The sequence below is a fragment of the Corvus hawaiiensis genome, chromosome 2, assembly GCF_020740725.1.
Source record: "Corvus hawaiiensis isolate bCorHaw1 chromosome 2, bCorHaw1.pri.cur, whole genome shotgun sequence".
Taxonomy (NCBI): domain Eukaryota; kingdom Metazoa; phylum Chordata; class Aves; order Passeriformes; family Corvidae; genus Corvus; species Corvus hawaiiensis.
In genome coordinates this window covers 687168-702757 of record NC_063214.1, presented here as the reverse complement: position 1 = coordinate 702757, position 15590 = coordinate 687168, and the positions used below count along the sequence as shown (strand labels likewise).

Genomic DNA, 15590 nt, shown 5'->3' with positions numbered 1-15590 from the left:
TGCAGTCTGATACAAGGGATAATTAACTCGGGGAATGTGTGGCTGCAAGGTGATCCTGAGAGCTGAGGGTTCAGGGGGATTCAGGAAAAGAGGAGGCTCGGGGAGTGTGAGAACAGCTCTGATTACATCAGATGAGATTAAATGCAGAATTCGTGCTCGTGTGTAATGGGCGAAGCACCGGAGAGTGAGGAGCTAGGAATGAGCTTTCTTGAGGGATATCTTTCCATAATACTCCATTACAGGGTTTCTAATTTCAGCCTTTCAAACCTCTAAGACTGAACACTGTTTGACATTGAAAACTGAAATGAAAAAGCTCCAGAGGATGCTTGTATTGTAATTCCTCTGATTTATGTAACCATTTCTGGGAAGTGCCTGTTCTCTGAAAACAAACTGCCTGAGCGTGGAGGTAAAACTGCATTTCAGTATGTACCTGGGTAAAATGAACCTTCTGTTTCTGAGCCACTGGCAGCAGTGAGGCTGATCTGTGCCCTGGGGCCCATCTGCAGCCCCTCGGCCGGGGTCTGTGACCTCCCAGGAGGAGGAGTCCCCGTTAAACCCCGTGTTCATTCACCCTGACAGGCTGTAAATCACTCCCAGGAAGGTGGGACACCTCTCAATAACTGCCCAAACCACCTTTCATTTCACATCTGTGTCTCCAGTGCCGTCCTGCTCCCAGGTTTGTGCTCAGGGGGCAGGAGTCTCTGGCTGCAGCAGGCACGGGATGTGCCTGGCACTTCACTGTGTGCTGGATAAATATTTGTGGCTGGGCAGAAATAACCCAGCAGATTCCAGCTCGGAGGGGAAGCCCATTTGCTGTGATTTATCCACTTGCTGCAGAGGATAAACACTGATGCCATCGTGATTGCCCCTTGTAAAGATCCTGTCAGCTGCAGCAACCTGGCTGTGCCAACTGTTGTGGCTGCTGCTCGGCAGTGAGGCCCTGCAAGGTGACTGTGAAGGGACAGCCTGGCAGCAGCACCCGGAGCTGCCCTGCCTAGGCACTGCCACCCACCTCAGTTTTTAACCCTTCCAAGGACAAGAAACTCCCTGTCCTCCTCACAGTTTGGTCGTGGCTTTGTCTCACCCTGGCAGGAAACACTGAACGTCTTTGGGTCTTAATTCAAAGGTATCCCTGAAAGGGAAATGGAGAAATCCTTTATTTCCCATCAGCAGCAAATCCATTCTGGTACTGCCTTGGTGGTTTTCTGAGCACATCCCCGTGATTTGCTGCATGTCTGAGCTCCCACTGCAGTGTTCTCTCAGGTTTGGGGCACAGCACGGTGTGCCAGGATAAGAGAAGAGCGTTTGAGAATTTCCTGACACCTCTTGCAATAAACCCCACACCCTGCAATCTCTGAAGCATGTTGCATGCTGGAAAGCAATGGAGTTTCACTGGAAACCGGGCACAAACACAGTCCCACGTACTTAAGATTATCATCAACCTGCCAATTCCCTCTTATCTGAGACTTCTTTCATTCTGCTTCCTTCCCTTTATCCTCTTTGTGTGCCGGTGCTTGAGCTCCTGATGACAGGAGATCGCAAGCCTGCAGCTCAGAGCTCCTGATGACAGGACTCCAGTCCTGAATCCCAGAAAAGCCAGCACCTCCGGGAGGGGAGAGGGAAGTTCTCTCTTTGCTTTCGTGCTGATCATCCCCAACACAGCCGTGCAGACCGAGCTGTGGGGAGGATGCAGATCACACAGAGCGCCAGTGTGCTCCGGAGCTTCCCGAGGCAGGTTTGCCTCCAAGGAGGAGGGAGCTGAGCCGCTGATGGGTCTGACAGTGCAGAAGCTGCTGTCCAAGCTCTTCCCTTCGCGGTGTGCCCACACTCAGGCTGCAGGGGAGGAAGGGGGTGCGGGTGTGTCTCTGCACGGCTGGAATAGGAGCAGCACCACACCTTAACCCACCAGGAACGAGAATCCCCCAGATGTCATCTTGAGCAAAAGCACAACCTTCGTGTGCTACCTTGGTTCTGATTGCGCGTCTGCAGAGAGTGCAGCGCGGGCAAACCTGCCTTTCGGCTATTCTAGGTGTAAGCTAATTGGTGGGCAAGGCTCATCCAGACACTTGAAGTCCCTTTTCCAGACAGATTTTCTAGGGAAAAGTATCTGTGTGCATTTAGAGATCGATTCTGGAGGGAAATTGCTTCTTTTTTGTTGTTGTTTTTAATATTCGTTAGGCATGAATACAGAGGGGATTTTCTACTTTGGAGCACACCACTCTGAGCCTTTTTTATTTCACTTTGGCTCTCTCTGAGCAGGAACATGCCAGGCTGCCTGCAGTTTTCCAGCTGGGTCCGGGCTTTGGGAATGGTGGGGGCTGCCCAGTGCCCCCTTTCCCCCACTGCTGCTGCCCTGTGCAGCCTGATGGAGGCTCCCCAGTCTGGCCTCCTCCTCTCCCACTCTCAATGGCATGAGCAGTTGTGCCAGATGATGTTTAAATATGACCCTTTTAATCAGGTTACTCAGTGTAATACAAGTAAAATGATGATGAGATGGATGCCGTCAGTGCACTCCCTATTTTTATCTCCATTGATTCTCCTGTGTGTCTCATGAATCACCCTGCTGAAGATGTGACAGGTTTATGTCAGCCACAACAGGGCTGTAACAATATTAGCTCCAGCACAAATTCAGCATGACACCAGGATTGTGCCTCACTTGACCCTGTTTGATAAATCCGTGTACAGAATGAGCAGGGGCAGGTTCAGTTCTAAGGCATTTTTCTATATAAAGAAAGGCTTGTGCTTTTACTGCTCACTGCCCTGGCTCCAGGCAGGGGATTGTATGTAAATAATAATGTTATTTCTAGAGACTGTGGCTAAAAAGACATCCCAGCTCTTCAGTTCCAGCCTCTTCGTTCCATCCTAGCTGGAATAACTCACGCCCAACAGCACTGGTTCTTACTACAACCCAGGGGATCCTGGCATCCTTTCCCTGCTCCCCTGTGCTGAGAACAGGCAAGGCAGAGAAGGAAACCTTTGCAGGAGAGGGAGACTTTGGCAAAATCAGCAGCTGGAGATTAAAAAAAAAAATAGGAGGAGGCCTTTTCCTGCTGATTTCCTCAAACTAAGGGAATACAGAACCTTCATTTGCAGTTTGGATGAGCTGCAGTAAATTGCCCAACTGTTCTCTTCTGCCAGAATAATGCACTTGCCAGAAGCTCATCACTATAAACTGCTGCAGCTCCATTGACTCTGGCACAGGCAGAGCTAAAGGAGCCTTTGGGTCATTTGTTCTTTTTTTTTTTTTCTGAGAAAAAGTGTTCTGCCACTTAAGACAAAGGGCAGGGAGCCAGAATAGATGATTTTGTACCCAATTTTCTCACAGATTTTCTGTAAGAACTCACAGATAAGAGCAAGGGCTGGAATTTCAAAGAAGTTTTGCAGTTTAATTTACTAAATTTAAAGCTCCTGTCACTGAAATTTCCTGGAGAAGATGGCTGTGAATTCACTGGGCTCTACCTGTGGCCAATGAGCTGTATAACAAAGCCACTCCATGGGACAAGGACGGAGTTTTGACTCTTTGAAAGCCTGTGCCCCCCTTCTTCAGCCCTGCCAACACTAGGAAGTGATTTTAAATATGAGGCATGAGCTTGTCAGCACCACTTTGTGTAGCAGGACTTGAGCCTCATTCTAAGAATTGCCATAAAATACGCTCTTGGTGTTGCAAGCAGATGAGTGCAAACATAAAACTCTGGAATTTTAGCATTAATTAAAGCTCCCCAGCAAAGTTTGCTCCGCATCCCCTAAATTACCTTGCTTAAATTATGTAAACCCCCCAGTTCTCACTGTGCAGATGCACTGTCAGCTGGTGCCACAGAGCAGCTCAGCCCCAGCTAAAAGCTTCGCACTCTTCTTATTAGGAGTTGCTAAGAGTCATCAATTCCAATCAATGTGCCATGGAAGTAACAGCTCTCAATTTTTCCTAGTTGTGGAGGGGTACTCGGCCTCCCCAGTGCTCCCTCACTCCCTCTCCTCTCCAGGACTCAAGGACAAATCCAGGATGGAGAAGCTGGGTCAGAGTTAAGACTGGGACATGGTTCAACAGCTGCTGCCGTGGGCAAAGCAGACTCAGCTTTTTGAGGTTTTATCCAATGAAAATAGATTGGGACAGTGAGAAACAAAGACAAGTCAAAGCACCAGCTTTCCCCAGGCTCAGCTTCACACCTCCAGCCCCACCTCCCCTGCCCGAGCAGCACCGAGGTGATGGGGAATGAGGTCCGGGGCAGCTCCTCTCTGCCACCCCCTTCTCCTCCCCCTTTTTCCCTGCTGCAGTGTGGGGCCTCTCCCTGGGCTGCAGCCTTCCAGGGACAGGGCTGGGAACAAGCACACTGCCCAGGGATAAGTTTCCCCTGATTGCTGACAGTGCAGGGTAACAATTTAGTGCTCACAGAAACACTCAGCAACAGAGTCCTGCAGAGACTCCTGCAGCAGCTCCCTGAAATAATCCCCTCTCTGCAGAGTGAAAAAGGTGGGATCTCCTCACCTTCCTCAAGGACGTGTAGAAATCAATTAGCACACGAGTCATCCTAAAAGAGCAGCTGTCACATCAGCCGGGGGGAGTTCAAAGAAAGGCTGAAGAGGGAAAGCGAGAATTGTTCTTTCTTGTTACCTCGTTACCTCGCCCTGCCAAGTATTTCAGTACATCCTGGAAAACTGGGTGAACTTTTGCCTGTGGAACAGCCTGATTCCCGCCCCAGTAATCTGCTCAAACAGGGGAACACTGCCCCTGGCAGCAGGAGCCAGAGGGCAGGGAGCCCACAGCCATCTCCTCGGTGCAGAGCGTTTCCTCTCTGCCCCTGCCCTGTGCTCACCCCGGTGCTGCCCCTTCCCGAAGGCCCTCCAGATGCACAACCTGGCAAGGACGAGCTGCTCTCGAGCCAGCCACCCAGGGAACGCTGCCTGCAGCAGTGCCAGCTGTGCCAGGGGCCACCTCTGCTTCCCCTTCCTTGCTACTGCTCCTCAGTTCCCTATTCCTGAGAGAAGGGAAGCCCAGCGAGGAAAAATGATCCTGTGACTGCCCTGTGGAGCTCATGAGGACCCCACAGACAGTCATGGAATCCTGGAATGGTTTGGGTGGGAATGGACATTAAAGCTCGTCCCATCCCACCCCCTGCCATGGGCAGGACACCTTCCACTGTCCCAGGCTGCTCCAAGCCCCAATGTCCAGCCTGGCCTTGGACACTGCCAGGGATCCAGGGGCAGCCACAGCTGCTCTGGGCACCCTGTGCCAGGGCCTGCCCACCCTCACAGCCAGGAATTCCTTCCCCATCTCCCATCTAAACCTGCTCTCTGGCAGTGGGAAGCCATTCCCCCTTGTTCTGTCCCTCCAGACTCTTTTCCAAAGTCCCTCTCCATCTTTCTTGTGGGCTCCCTTCAGGTACTGAAAGGACACAGTTAGGTCATCCCACAGTCTTGTTTCCAGGCTGAACAATCCCAATTCCCTCAGCCTTTCCTCCAGCAGAGCTGCTCCATCCCTCTGATCATCCTGGTGCCTCCTCTGGGCTCTCTCCAGCAGCTCCACGTCCTGCCTGTGCTGGGCCCCAGGGGTGGGCCAGCTCTGCAGGGGGGTCTGCGGTGGGTGGCAGAGGTGTCCATGGGGAGCCCTTCCCACCCCGTGAGCACCCTCTGGCCCCAGGATGTGCCCACCCCAGGAATCGTGCTGCCATTTTCGGCCAGCAGCGTTTGGGGCTGCTGTGCAGGCACCCACGGGAGAGCTGCAGCAAGCAGTGGTTTAGCTAAAATCCCCGTGCCCCACAGACGCCGGGCGCTGCAGGGGAAGGGCTGCACATGGGAGAGGATGCATTGCCCCAGCTGCTTTTCCTTCAGGACAGCTGGGGTTTCAGGATGGCAGCAGAAGGATTGCAGCTCCCCAGTGCACTCACTGTTCAGGGCACATCCCACCCTCACTCCATCTGCAGATGCCTTTAACGTCAGGACACGGCTCAGCCGGGGGCCGTGGTCCCCAGGGAGCTGCCAGGGCTCTGATGGGAAAGGGAGAGGCTTGGGCAGCAGAGCGAGAGCCAGCCACGCCAGGGCACGCCAGGCTCTTCATTTCAGAGAGAAAAATCTCCATTCTTTGGAAAACACTGCTCAAAAATTTAATCTTCATTCAGCTCAATGGGGCAGCCTCATAATTTACAGCGGCAGATAAAGCTGGGAGATGTAATGTGAAATATCTGAAGCGGCTCTCCCCGTGATTTAAAATGCACCTTGGGCAGCAGAGCCTGAACTCCCCTCGGCGTGTGTTTCTGGCAGATAAGTAAACAATTTGGAACTCTCCAAGATAGTCGCAGCCGGGGAGGCAGGAGCTCCCGTTAAACTGCAGCTGCAGTGCCCCACTGATAAGGTTTTGGGGTGGTTTGGCACAGCTCAAAGGAAGCGGCGCTGGAAGAATAAAAAGCTTTTTGTGTACAAGTTGTTGGATCGGAGATAGCAAGAAGAAAGACATCACTTTTACAGGAGAACTCTGAAAGTGGCCTCAGTGGCAGGGGTGAGCCTCAGACACAGGGCAGGTGCCAGGGCAGCTGAGCAGCCCCATGCTGGGAGAGCAGGGACAGCAGGGACACAGGGGCCAGGCTGGGGAGCTCAGAGCACACTGCTGGTTGTGTTCTACGCAGGGACAGAGAGTTGCACTTAAAGTCTTTAATAAACAAATAAGATGGGAAGGTGAAAGCCCAGAGGATGGAAAACACCACACCAATGTTGACTGAGCAACCCCAAAATCCCGCTTGTGTTAGCCAGCTGCACACCAACTCCACAAGATTTCTACCTCCTTCACTGCAGCCTTTTCGTGTGGCATTTTGCATTTCATATTGGTAAGCACAGGCAAATACACTGGGAGGGTTAGTGTCCTGTTAGGCCATTTTGCTGGGAGTCACAGAACACGCTGAGCTGGAAGGGATCCATCGGGATCATCCAGTCCAGCTCCTGCCCTTGCACCGGACACCCCAGGAACCCCACCCTGTGCCTGGGTGTCCGAACACTTCTTGCATTCAGACAGGCTTGGAGCTGTTTGGCACAAGCCCAGTTTATCCCACTAAATGCATTTGAACAATCCTGAGTGAAAACAGCCCAGCAGTGACTCCACATCCTTCTTGTGCCCTGTGCTCATTCCTCTCCCGTTCCCACAGACTGTTACGGATCACCTCTTTCATTTTTAAGTCATTTCCTATGCTCTTTCTGAATTCTAAGATGAGTCAAAGCAACCAAACTGAAAATGTTTTGGTCAGAAATTGTAATTTTGTCTCCAAATTGCAGGGAGGAATTCTGAGGTGGCTCACTCATGGTGTGCTTAACAGTTCTTGGTGCATGATTGCTCCATGATTTTCTGTGGCCAGCCACGCTGCGATCCACGTGGGACTGCTGAAGTTATTCATGGTGCATTTCGAGTCCCAGCCCTGATGTGGCAGTGGCTGACAGACCTGGAAAAGTGTAGGACAGCTCCAAAACCTGACCTAACTCCCAAGCAGCCTCCCATGTGATGGTGACACGATCAAAGGGAGTTTTACAGGTGTCAGGCAGTTGCTGCAGCAACCTGGCTGCTCTGACTGCTGATAGGCACAGCTCTGCCTGATCCCGGCTCAGATGGCTCCGATTAATCCCCTGGGACTGTGCCAGGGAGGTCGGGATTCATTTGCAGTTCCTCGAAAATGAAGTGACTGTTCCATGGAAACTACTCCTGAAATTCCTGCCGTTCCCCCTCCCTCATGTGTAACCTTTGTGGGAATGGCTGGGCTGGCACAGGGCCCCAGGAGGGTCAGGAGAAAGCTCTTTGTGTCACAGCAAGGACTTCTAAAATGGATTTGGCTTTTATTGTATTTTTTCCTGAGTGTGGGCACGGAAAAGGTTATTTTGGGAAAGCAGGAGCTGCGTTTTTGGGGGCTGTGTTCCCTCTGGCTGTTCACATGTCAGTGCATCCCATTTCCAGTTCTCCAGATCTTCGCTGGGCCGGGAGGGAAGCAGTGAAAGCCAAGGGCTGTGAGCACCGAGCTGTGCCTGTCCCAAGGCCAGAGTTAATCCCAGCCAGCCTGGCTGGATGATTGTGTAAGGACACGTGCAGCTTTGATGGAGACTTCAGGAGTCTGGAGGCACATCCCACATCCCTGCATGCGGCTCAGGTGCTCCAAAAGCCTCTGCTCGGAGCCTGCTGGGAGCAGAAGAGGGAAACGCTGTGCTGGAACAGACATGGTGTAAGAGAACAAGTCAGGGCCATTCTGTGTTTGCCAGCGAGCGACAGAGCAGGAAAATCCTTCATCACCTTCCCAAAGTGCCCAGTGCCCTCCTGAAAGGGCATAAAGAACAGAATGCTGCTGCTGTGTCCAAAACGTGTGTAACTACAGAGGGCCTGTGGGCCGTAGTGCACCAGTCTGTGGGAGTGCCAAAATGGGGAAAAAATTTGTATTGTAAGGCCCTAAAAGCACCAGTTTCCAGGGATTTGTCTCCTAATTATACCACCCAAGAGTATAAGGTCTAGAAGTTGTTCTTCTCAGTACTGCCTTGCAGAATCACACTAGACCTGACTTTTCTGATCCAGAACCCCCTGGCAGGACTCTGCTCCTTCCCTCTCCCCAGGGCAGGAGGACAATAGACTTGTACCTTCAAACAGTTCTCCTCCTTTTCTTACAGCTGCCTGATGTTGTCCTTCTGAAATAGATCTGTTTTCCCCCAAACCCTCTGATCCCCAGCACACAGGGATGTCTGTCCCTGCTTATTCTGCCCCAAACACCGGGAACTGAGCAGCCTGTGTTAGTTACAGTGCCCTGAGGGGCTCTGGCTGTGTTTTGCCGTGTTTGAAGCGGTGCTGCTCCACCTGAAAGCCAAAACAGAGCCCAGGAGCGGTGCTGAGGCTCCCAGCTGGGGGCACCTGGACACAGTGGCCATGGAATGTCTCACTGCCCCTCTCTGGGGAGTTCTGCAGCTTGCTCCCCCAAACTCTGCATTTCTGGGGGTGCCTCTGCACTCTGACTGTCACTTCCACCCACCCGGCCTCCAGCAGGACCTCAGTGGCACCCAGCAGGGTGGGAGGGAGCTGCTCCTGGACCCCAGCCAGAATCAGTGTGCTGCAAACAGAATGTGCCTTGAAATAGGCCAAGTTTGGGTGTGCAGAGCCGGGGACAGGACGTGGGAACAATCTCAGTGCTAAAGGAATTTATATCTCTCCTCTTTTAAACTTGTGCAGCCTGAAAGCTCAAAGGGAAAAAAACCCAAACCCAACAACAACCCAACTAGGAGGTGTGATTGCAAAAAGCCTGAAGGACCCAGAAAAGAAGCTCAAACCCTGAGCCTTTGACACCTCCTTCTGCCTCTTTGGCCACAGAACTGATTCACATTTCCCACTGTTTGTGCCACCCTAATTTAGCGTCTCGGTACAGGTGAAGCTGTAAAGATAGGTAAAGGAATCTTCTGCACTGTCAGAGGAAAAAGAGGAGAGGAGAGGAGAGGGAGAGGGAGAGGGAGAGGGAGAGGGAGAGGGAGAGGGAGAGGAGGAGTTTAACAGCCCTGTCAGATACTCACCCCTGCAGCTGAAGTGAAAACAATGCCAATGTGGAATAATGAAGCTGTTTGGATTTGGAATTTTGATTTTGCCCTGAGAATGCAAATTCATCATTTGAGAGCTCATCATTTCCTGGAAAATACCCTATAACCTTCAGCAGGGAGAGAAAGGGAAGGGTAATAACCCTCCAACTGCAAAGCTTGCCCAAGATCATAAACTCATTACTGCAAACTCAAATCTAAAGTCGACCCAAACTAGGACAGACTGGGCTTGCTGGTCACAGCCCCAAAGCCGTGCAGCAAAACTAATCAGTTCTGGGATGGGATTTTTTTCTTTTGCTGCAGTACAATCTATAGTTTAGTTGGTCAAATCAAGCCTTTCTGAGAAAAGAAGATTAGAGGCAGCTGTTTAAAGTATTGAGGGGGGAGCAGGATTTAAGCTTTATTACTGACCAGGATATACAAAACAGACTGTAATGAAAAACAGTATTGGGATTGTATTTGCAGCCCGAATGGGAAATGTTGAGAGAGGACAGGGCCATATGGAGGAGCTTAGAGCTCCGGCAAGGGCTGCTGCCGAGGGAAATGCCCTCTGAGTCAGGGAAATGGGTGTTGTGGGGAAGCCAGGGGAGTTAGAACAACAATTACCACCCCTGAACACTACAAACAGGCTGCTGGGCAGGAGACCAAACTCTGGAAAATCGCATTTTATTCTGTTTGTCAGGAAGGTTTCTCCTGCCCAAAACACCTGACCAAAATACTCTGCTCCTTGGGTGGAATTTCGGGAATTCCGTTGCTCCAGGACTCCATCCCGGGCTGCCCGAGCGGCTCCGGGTGCTACCTCAGGGAGGCTCGCAGGGTGTCCCATTTCCCGGCCCGCCTGGAGCCACGGGGACACCTTGGGACACACCGTGAGTAAGTGAGGGGGAGACAGTGAATTACCCAGCACAGGCACCAGCTCCTTCCCGACAGCCCAGCAACTCCTCACCGAGAGAGCGAGGGGAACTTGCCGCGGTCACCCACGGAGCTCCTGGGAAACGCAGCACTGCCACACTTATATTTCACTTTACTATGCATTTGTCAGGTTTTTCTCTCCCTCAGCCCTGCCTAAACCACCCCAGCTCTGGTCCAGGCTGGACAAACCCAACCTGCCTTCCTCAGTTTGCACTTTGTGCCCTCAGCACCTTTCCTTTGCTGTTCTCCACCAGCCTTTAGGGACAGGTGTGGGACAGAAGTCGCTCACACCCTTTGGTTTTGTTCACACAGCCCTGGCTGGATGCTGCAAACTCACCCAGCCCCTGCATTATGGAACATTTGAGGACTATCCTGCACCTTTCCAGCCCAAATGTTCCCTGCCCAAGGAGGTGTTTAGGCCGTTCTGACAGGGGAGGCACAAAGCGCTGCTTTTCCGGAGAGTGCAGCTTCCCCAAACCCCGAGCAGCCCTTTCCCCCTCCCCGGCAGCCAGGACATCCTGGCACGGCCACTCACCCAGGCAGCAGGAGTTCTCTTGCTGAGGGGCTGCAAAGCATTTTTCACCAGCCTTTTATAGGGATTTTTAACTCAATTACCCATTTAAAGCTAGCCAAACATTGCCCTGCCTCCCACTTGTACAGTGCTCTCAAATCCAGAGAGGAGGGAGAGGCGTGAAAATCAAATTTTGGATGCTTTGGTAACAATGCTTTAGAAATACTTGCAGCAAAATAGTTTTCCCAGAGTGTAGAATAAGGAAACTTAGGTAAAGTGTATCTCAGTGAATTGATAAACCACTGAGCATTCAGAGTCCAGTGAACAAAATGTATTTAATGTCTCATCATCTGATGAGAAAAATGCAACCCCACTCCCTATAATATCATAAAATGGCATAACTTGTAGATATCTAGTAATAAATACTGCAAATGAACATTTTTCTTGATGTTCAAATACGTTAAGAGACTTTGCAAGAAGGGGTTTTTGCCATTTCACATTGATGAAGCTCAGATGTGTGTTAGTGTCATTCCCTTCACAAACAAATAGTTGGCAAAAAGTAGCAGATTTGCAGTGAAATTAATGAGGTTTCTCTCTTTGTGATTCTCGTGAGGGGGAAATGGTAATTTCACACAGGAAAAGAACTCACAGCTTTAGCCCTGCTTGGGGAAATCCAACTGAGATTTTGAAATGTATACTGAAAATTTCAGCTTATTAGAAATTGGTAATTTGTGGGTGAGGTTGACTTGCGTGTGTTTGGTTTAAACCTGATATTTCTCGGTCGGAGATACATGAGAGGGGGCTTGGCCTTGAGGAGAACACAGTTCCCTACATCTGGGAATTTTGCTCGAATAAGGAGTAAATCAGTGCAAAGGACGAACCCTTACATAAGTACTCCATTCACACAAACACAGGAATTACTAAAAACCCTTCTGGTTTCTCTCTCCTCACCTCGAACGATTCCTGCAAACCCTGACACCTGCTCCTCTGTTCATTGCCAGGAGCTGATCATCTCACACATAATTCCAAGATTCGTCCAAGCAACTTCCTTCCTCTTCTGAATAACTCCAGTGCTTTGTTTATAACTTGCTGCTGGGTATTCTAACCCAGACTGGAGCTCAGGTGATGACCATCTGTAAATTCTCCCATTATTCCACTGAATTATACCCTCACAGCCTATTCATAACCTGCAATGGATGTCCAGTGAGGAATGAGAGCTCTGCATCCATCACTAATAAATGGATGATTCTGTTGGTGCTGAGATACCTTTGGAAGCTGTTTCTGCACCTGAGCATCTGCTCCAGTTCATTTCCGTTCTTCCTTGGAGATCATTTATTTCATACAAGTGGTGCGAATAGGATAGGTAAGGACTCGGTGTAAAAACTGAAAATTCCTTGGAATTCAATGAAAACTATTGGGGTCATGAACTTGAAATACACTTTTGTGTAATACAGGCTGGTGGGTAATGTGCAGATAAAGAGAGTATTTCCTTGCACAGCCCCATTAGCTCATGTGTCAAGGGAAAAGCTTTGGAACAGGAGTGGGGAAGAAATACCCAGTAAGACACCAGCATTTTATTTTATTACTGAAACTTCAGACTCTATCTTATCTCCGAATCCATTATTTTTATCCTAATGAGTCAGTTTTACCGGTCACACTGCCATCCCTCATTTTTTTGTTTAGAGAGCTGGAAAAGGAGTCGTTAGTTAGATGCTGGGGAATAACTATAATTCATATCACTCACACGTCCTTTCTCAACTAATTAAACACCAGCAAGACAATCCATTTTTATTACAAGCCAGAAAAAAAAATTACTAAAAAGTAAATCTGAAAGCTCCCTGACAGTGGCAAACGCAATTAAGCTCTCAGTGTATGAATTTGGGTGCAAACTGCTGCACCATTGTACGGCAGTGCTTCTCTTCCCTTAATTAACTGAAACACGGGGAAGAGACTCTGATGGCTTAATGGCATTTCCTTCGCTGTCAGAAATGCTTGGGGATGATTTTATGATGTTATCACAAAGAGATTTGGAGGAGTTACTGCCATTACTCCTCTCTGCCACCTCCAAGAGTGACAGATTCCATGAGAAACTTTGCTGCTGTTAACGGATGTGAAGGATTAATATTTTATAGCATCGTTCCTTTATAGGCAGCGTAACCACAGCAATAAGAATACCCTTAATATTTTATGCATTCCCAGCCCCGTGACAGAGCCGGAGCATCGACTCCCCTGCGCATCCTTCTGCATGGGTGTGCCTGAAAGCAGAGCAGTTTGTCGGGTTTGTGGCTCTTTCCATCCTGGCGGAAGTGAGAGAGGGGAGTCAGTGTTGGGGTCCCATCCCCGCGTGCCCCGAGAGAGCAAATCTGACCCAGAAATTCGCCCAGCCCTGCGGGCACCCCACGGAGAGCAGTTTGGGGAAAGCAACGCGGGCAATCGCCCGGGGCCGGGCTGGACACAGCAGACGCAGCAAAGTTCTGCAGGGCACAGGGTGGCGAAGGGGGACCCCAAAGCTCTGCCCGGCTCCCTGCGAGGCTGGAGGCAGCTGCGAAGCCGAGCTCTCATCCTGCACACGGGCATTTCGGCTGAGCTCAAGCCCTTTAAACGCTGGCACGCTCCTCCTTGCTTCGGAGGCTATTCCCCATAACCAGAGTAAGTTAAGGCAACGTTTTGTGCATTTCCAGAGCATCCGGCCGGTGCCCGTGGCTCAGGGATTTGAACACGATTTTCTTCCCCGGGTTTCACTGGCCCTGAATTCCCCCTGTGTTTGTGGGATCACCCAGCTTTGTGCGGTGTGTGCACGGCTCCCCTGCAGGGGTGAGCAGGGAACAGCAAACTTCACCTGAACCCTCCGGGAAAGGCGAGCCCACCCCGAAAGGGGCCAGCGGGGAGCTGACGGCAGGTTCTCCGCTGCGAGGAGCCGAGTGCCCCCGGCTTCGCTCCCCTCAGCCCGCGTTGCCTTTGCCCAGCGCTCCGAAGGGCTGCACCCGTCCTTTACTTAAATGTTCCGGGTCCTTCGCTCTCTGAGCACAAGGAACCTTCCCGTGGTGTTTCAGGAAACGCTGGTGTGGGGGAGCTGAGAGGGGTTAAGGCTTGCCCGGTCAAAAGGCATGGATCTTTAGCTCGGCACCTTGGGGAAGGCGCCTTTGGGAATTGAGGGATGCTCTCCCCGGTGCCGTGAACAGCTTCTTTCCTTTTCCTTTTTTTTTTTTTTTTTTTTTTTTTTTTTTTGGTTTGTTGGTTTGTTTGTTTGTTTCCTTCCTTTTTTCGCCCCTCATGTTCAGTGTTTGTCAAGCGAAAGAGGGATAGACAAAAACAGCAGCGTGCCACATCCTGCCTACATCTTTCCCACAGTCTCTCCTAACCCCGAACTCTTCCGATACTTTGTATTCACCGTCGCACTTGACTGACACAAGAAACCCACTGTAGGAAGAGAGGCTTCCTGTGAGCCGAGCCCCGTTTCCATGGTGCGGACTTTTCTACTTAAAAATAAATTCCCGTTTCCCGGAGTTTTCCGCGCAGCCCCGCGGAGCCGCTCCCGCCCGGGGGCAGCGGCAGCAAGCCCGTCCCGCATTCCCCACCTCCCCTCCGGAGCCGCAGCCGCCCTCCGCTCCGAGCCGGGACGCCCCGCAGCCGTCGGCGCGGATTTTACGGTCACCGAACCCTTCCTGCGGCAGTGACAGCCGGCTTCGGGCTCCCTCGCACCGTGCCCCGCGGAGCGCCCGGAGCCGACACCCCGCAGGCTCCGGGGATGCTCCGCCGGGATCCCCGGACCCAACTACCCCGGCACCGCTCACCGGAGCCAACTTTGGGCAGCGGCCCCGCGGAGCCCCGGCAGCGCAGCGTCCTGAGCATCCCTGAGCATCCCCGATCATCCCGAGTATCCCTGGGCATCCCTGAGCATCCCCGGGCATCCCTGAGCATCCCCGAGCATCCCGAGCATCCCTGAGCATCCCGAGTATCCCCGAGCACCACTGAGCATCCCCGAGCACTCCCGAGCATCCCCGGCCCCGGAGCGGCGGCTGCGCCGAGCAGGAGCCGCGCGGGTCCCGCTGCCCGCCCGGGCGAGCTCCCCGCGGCCCGGGAGATGCCCGGAGTCCCCGCCCGGCCCCGCCGCGCCCCGGCGGCACTCACCGATCCGCAGCACTTGCTGTGCGCTCCGGGGCAGCCCCGCCGCGGCGCACAGCAGCAGCAGCAGGAGCCCCCCGCCGCCGCCCGGGGCCGCTCGGCGGGGCCAGCGCGGGCCGAGGCCGCTCGCCATGCTCAGTTCATGCCGGCTACCCCCGGGCGGGCCGGCTCCGCGCCGCTCCGCGCCGCCCGCCCATGGCGCGGGGGCTCCGCGCTGCCGCCGCCGCGCTGCCCGCGCCCCCCGCGCCCGAGGGACGGAGGGACGGAGGGAGGGAGGGACGGAGGGAGCGGGAGGATCCTCCCGCGGGGCGGCCCCGGGCGGGGCCAGGCGGCTCCGGGCTCCGCGCGCACGCGGGGACACGCGCGCGCACACGCGCGGAGCAGTCCGGGAGCGCTAGGACAGGGACAGGGACAGAGCCCTGGAACAGCTGCCCAGGGAGGGCGTGGAGTCTCCCCCCTGGGGACATCTCAAACCCACCGGGATGTGTGTCACCTGCTCCAGGTGGCG

At 52.7% G+C, this 15590-nt stretch overlaps 1 protein-coding gene across 3 annotated transcripts in view; it reads right to left on the bottom strand.

Annotated features, from left to right (window-relative positions):
• LOC125337154 (glutamate receptor ionotropic, kainate 1) overlaps positions 1-15230 on the bottom strand; it is a 108586-nt gene extending 93356 nt beyond the window's left edge. For all 3 annotated transcript variants that reach the window (XM_048326513.1, XM_048326531.1, XM_048326522.1), the window contains exon 1: positions 15089-15230. In XM_048326513.1, coding sequence (XP_048182470.1) covers positions 15089-15215 — 127 coding nt within the window. In that variant the 5' untranslated portion in view covers positions 15216-15230. The remainder of the gene's footprint in view (positions 1-15088) is intronic.
• Positions 15231-15590: the final 360 nt, after the last annotated feature.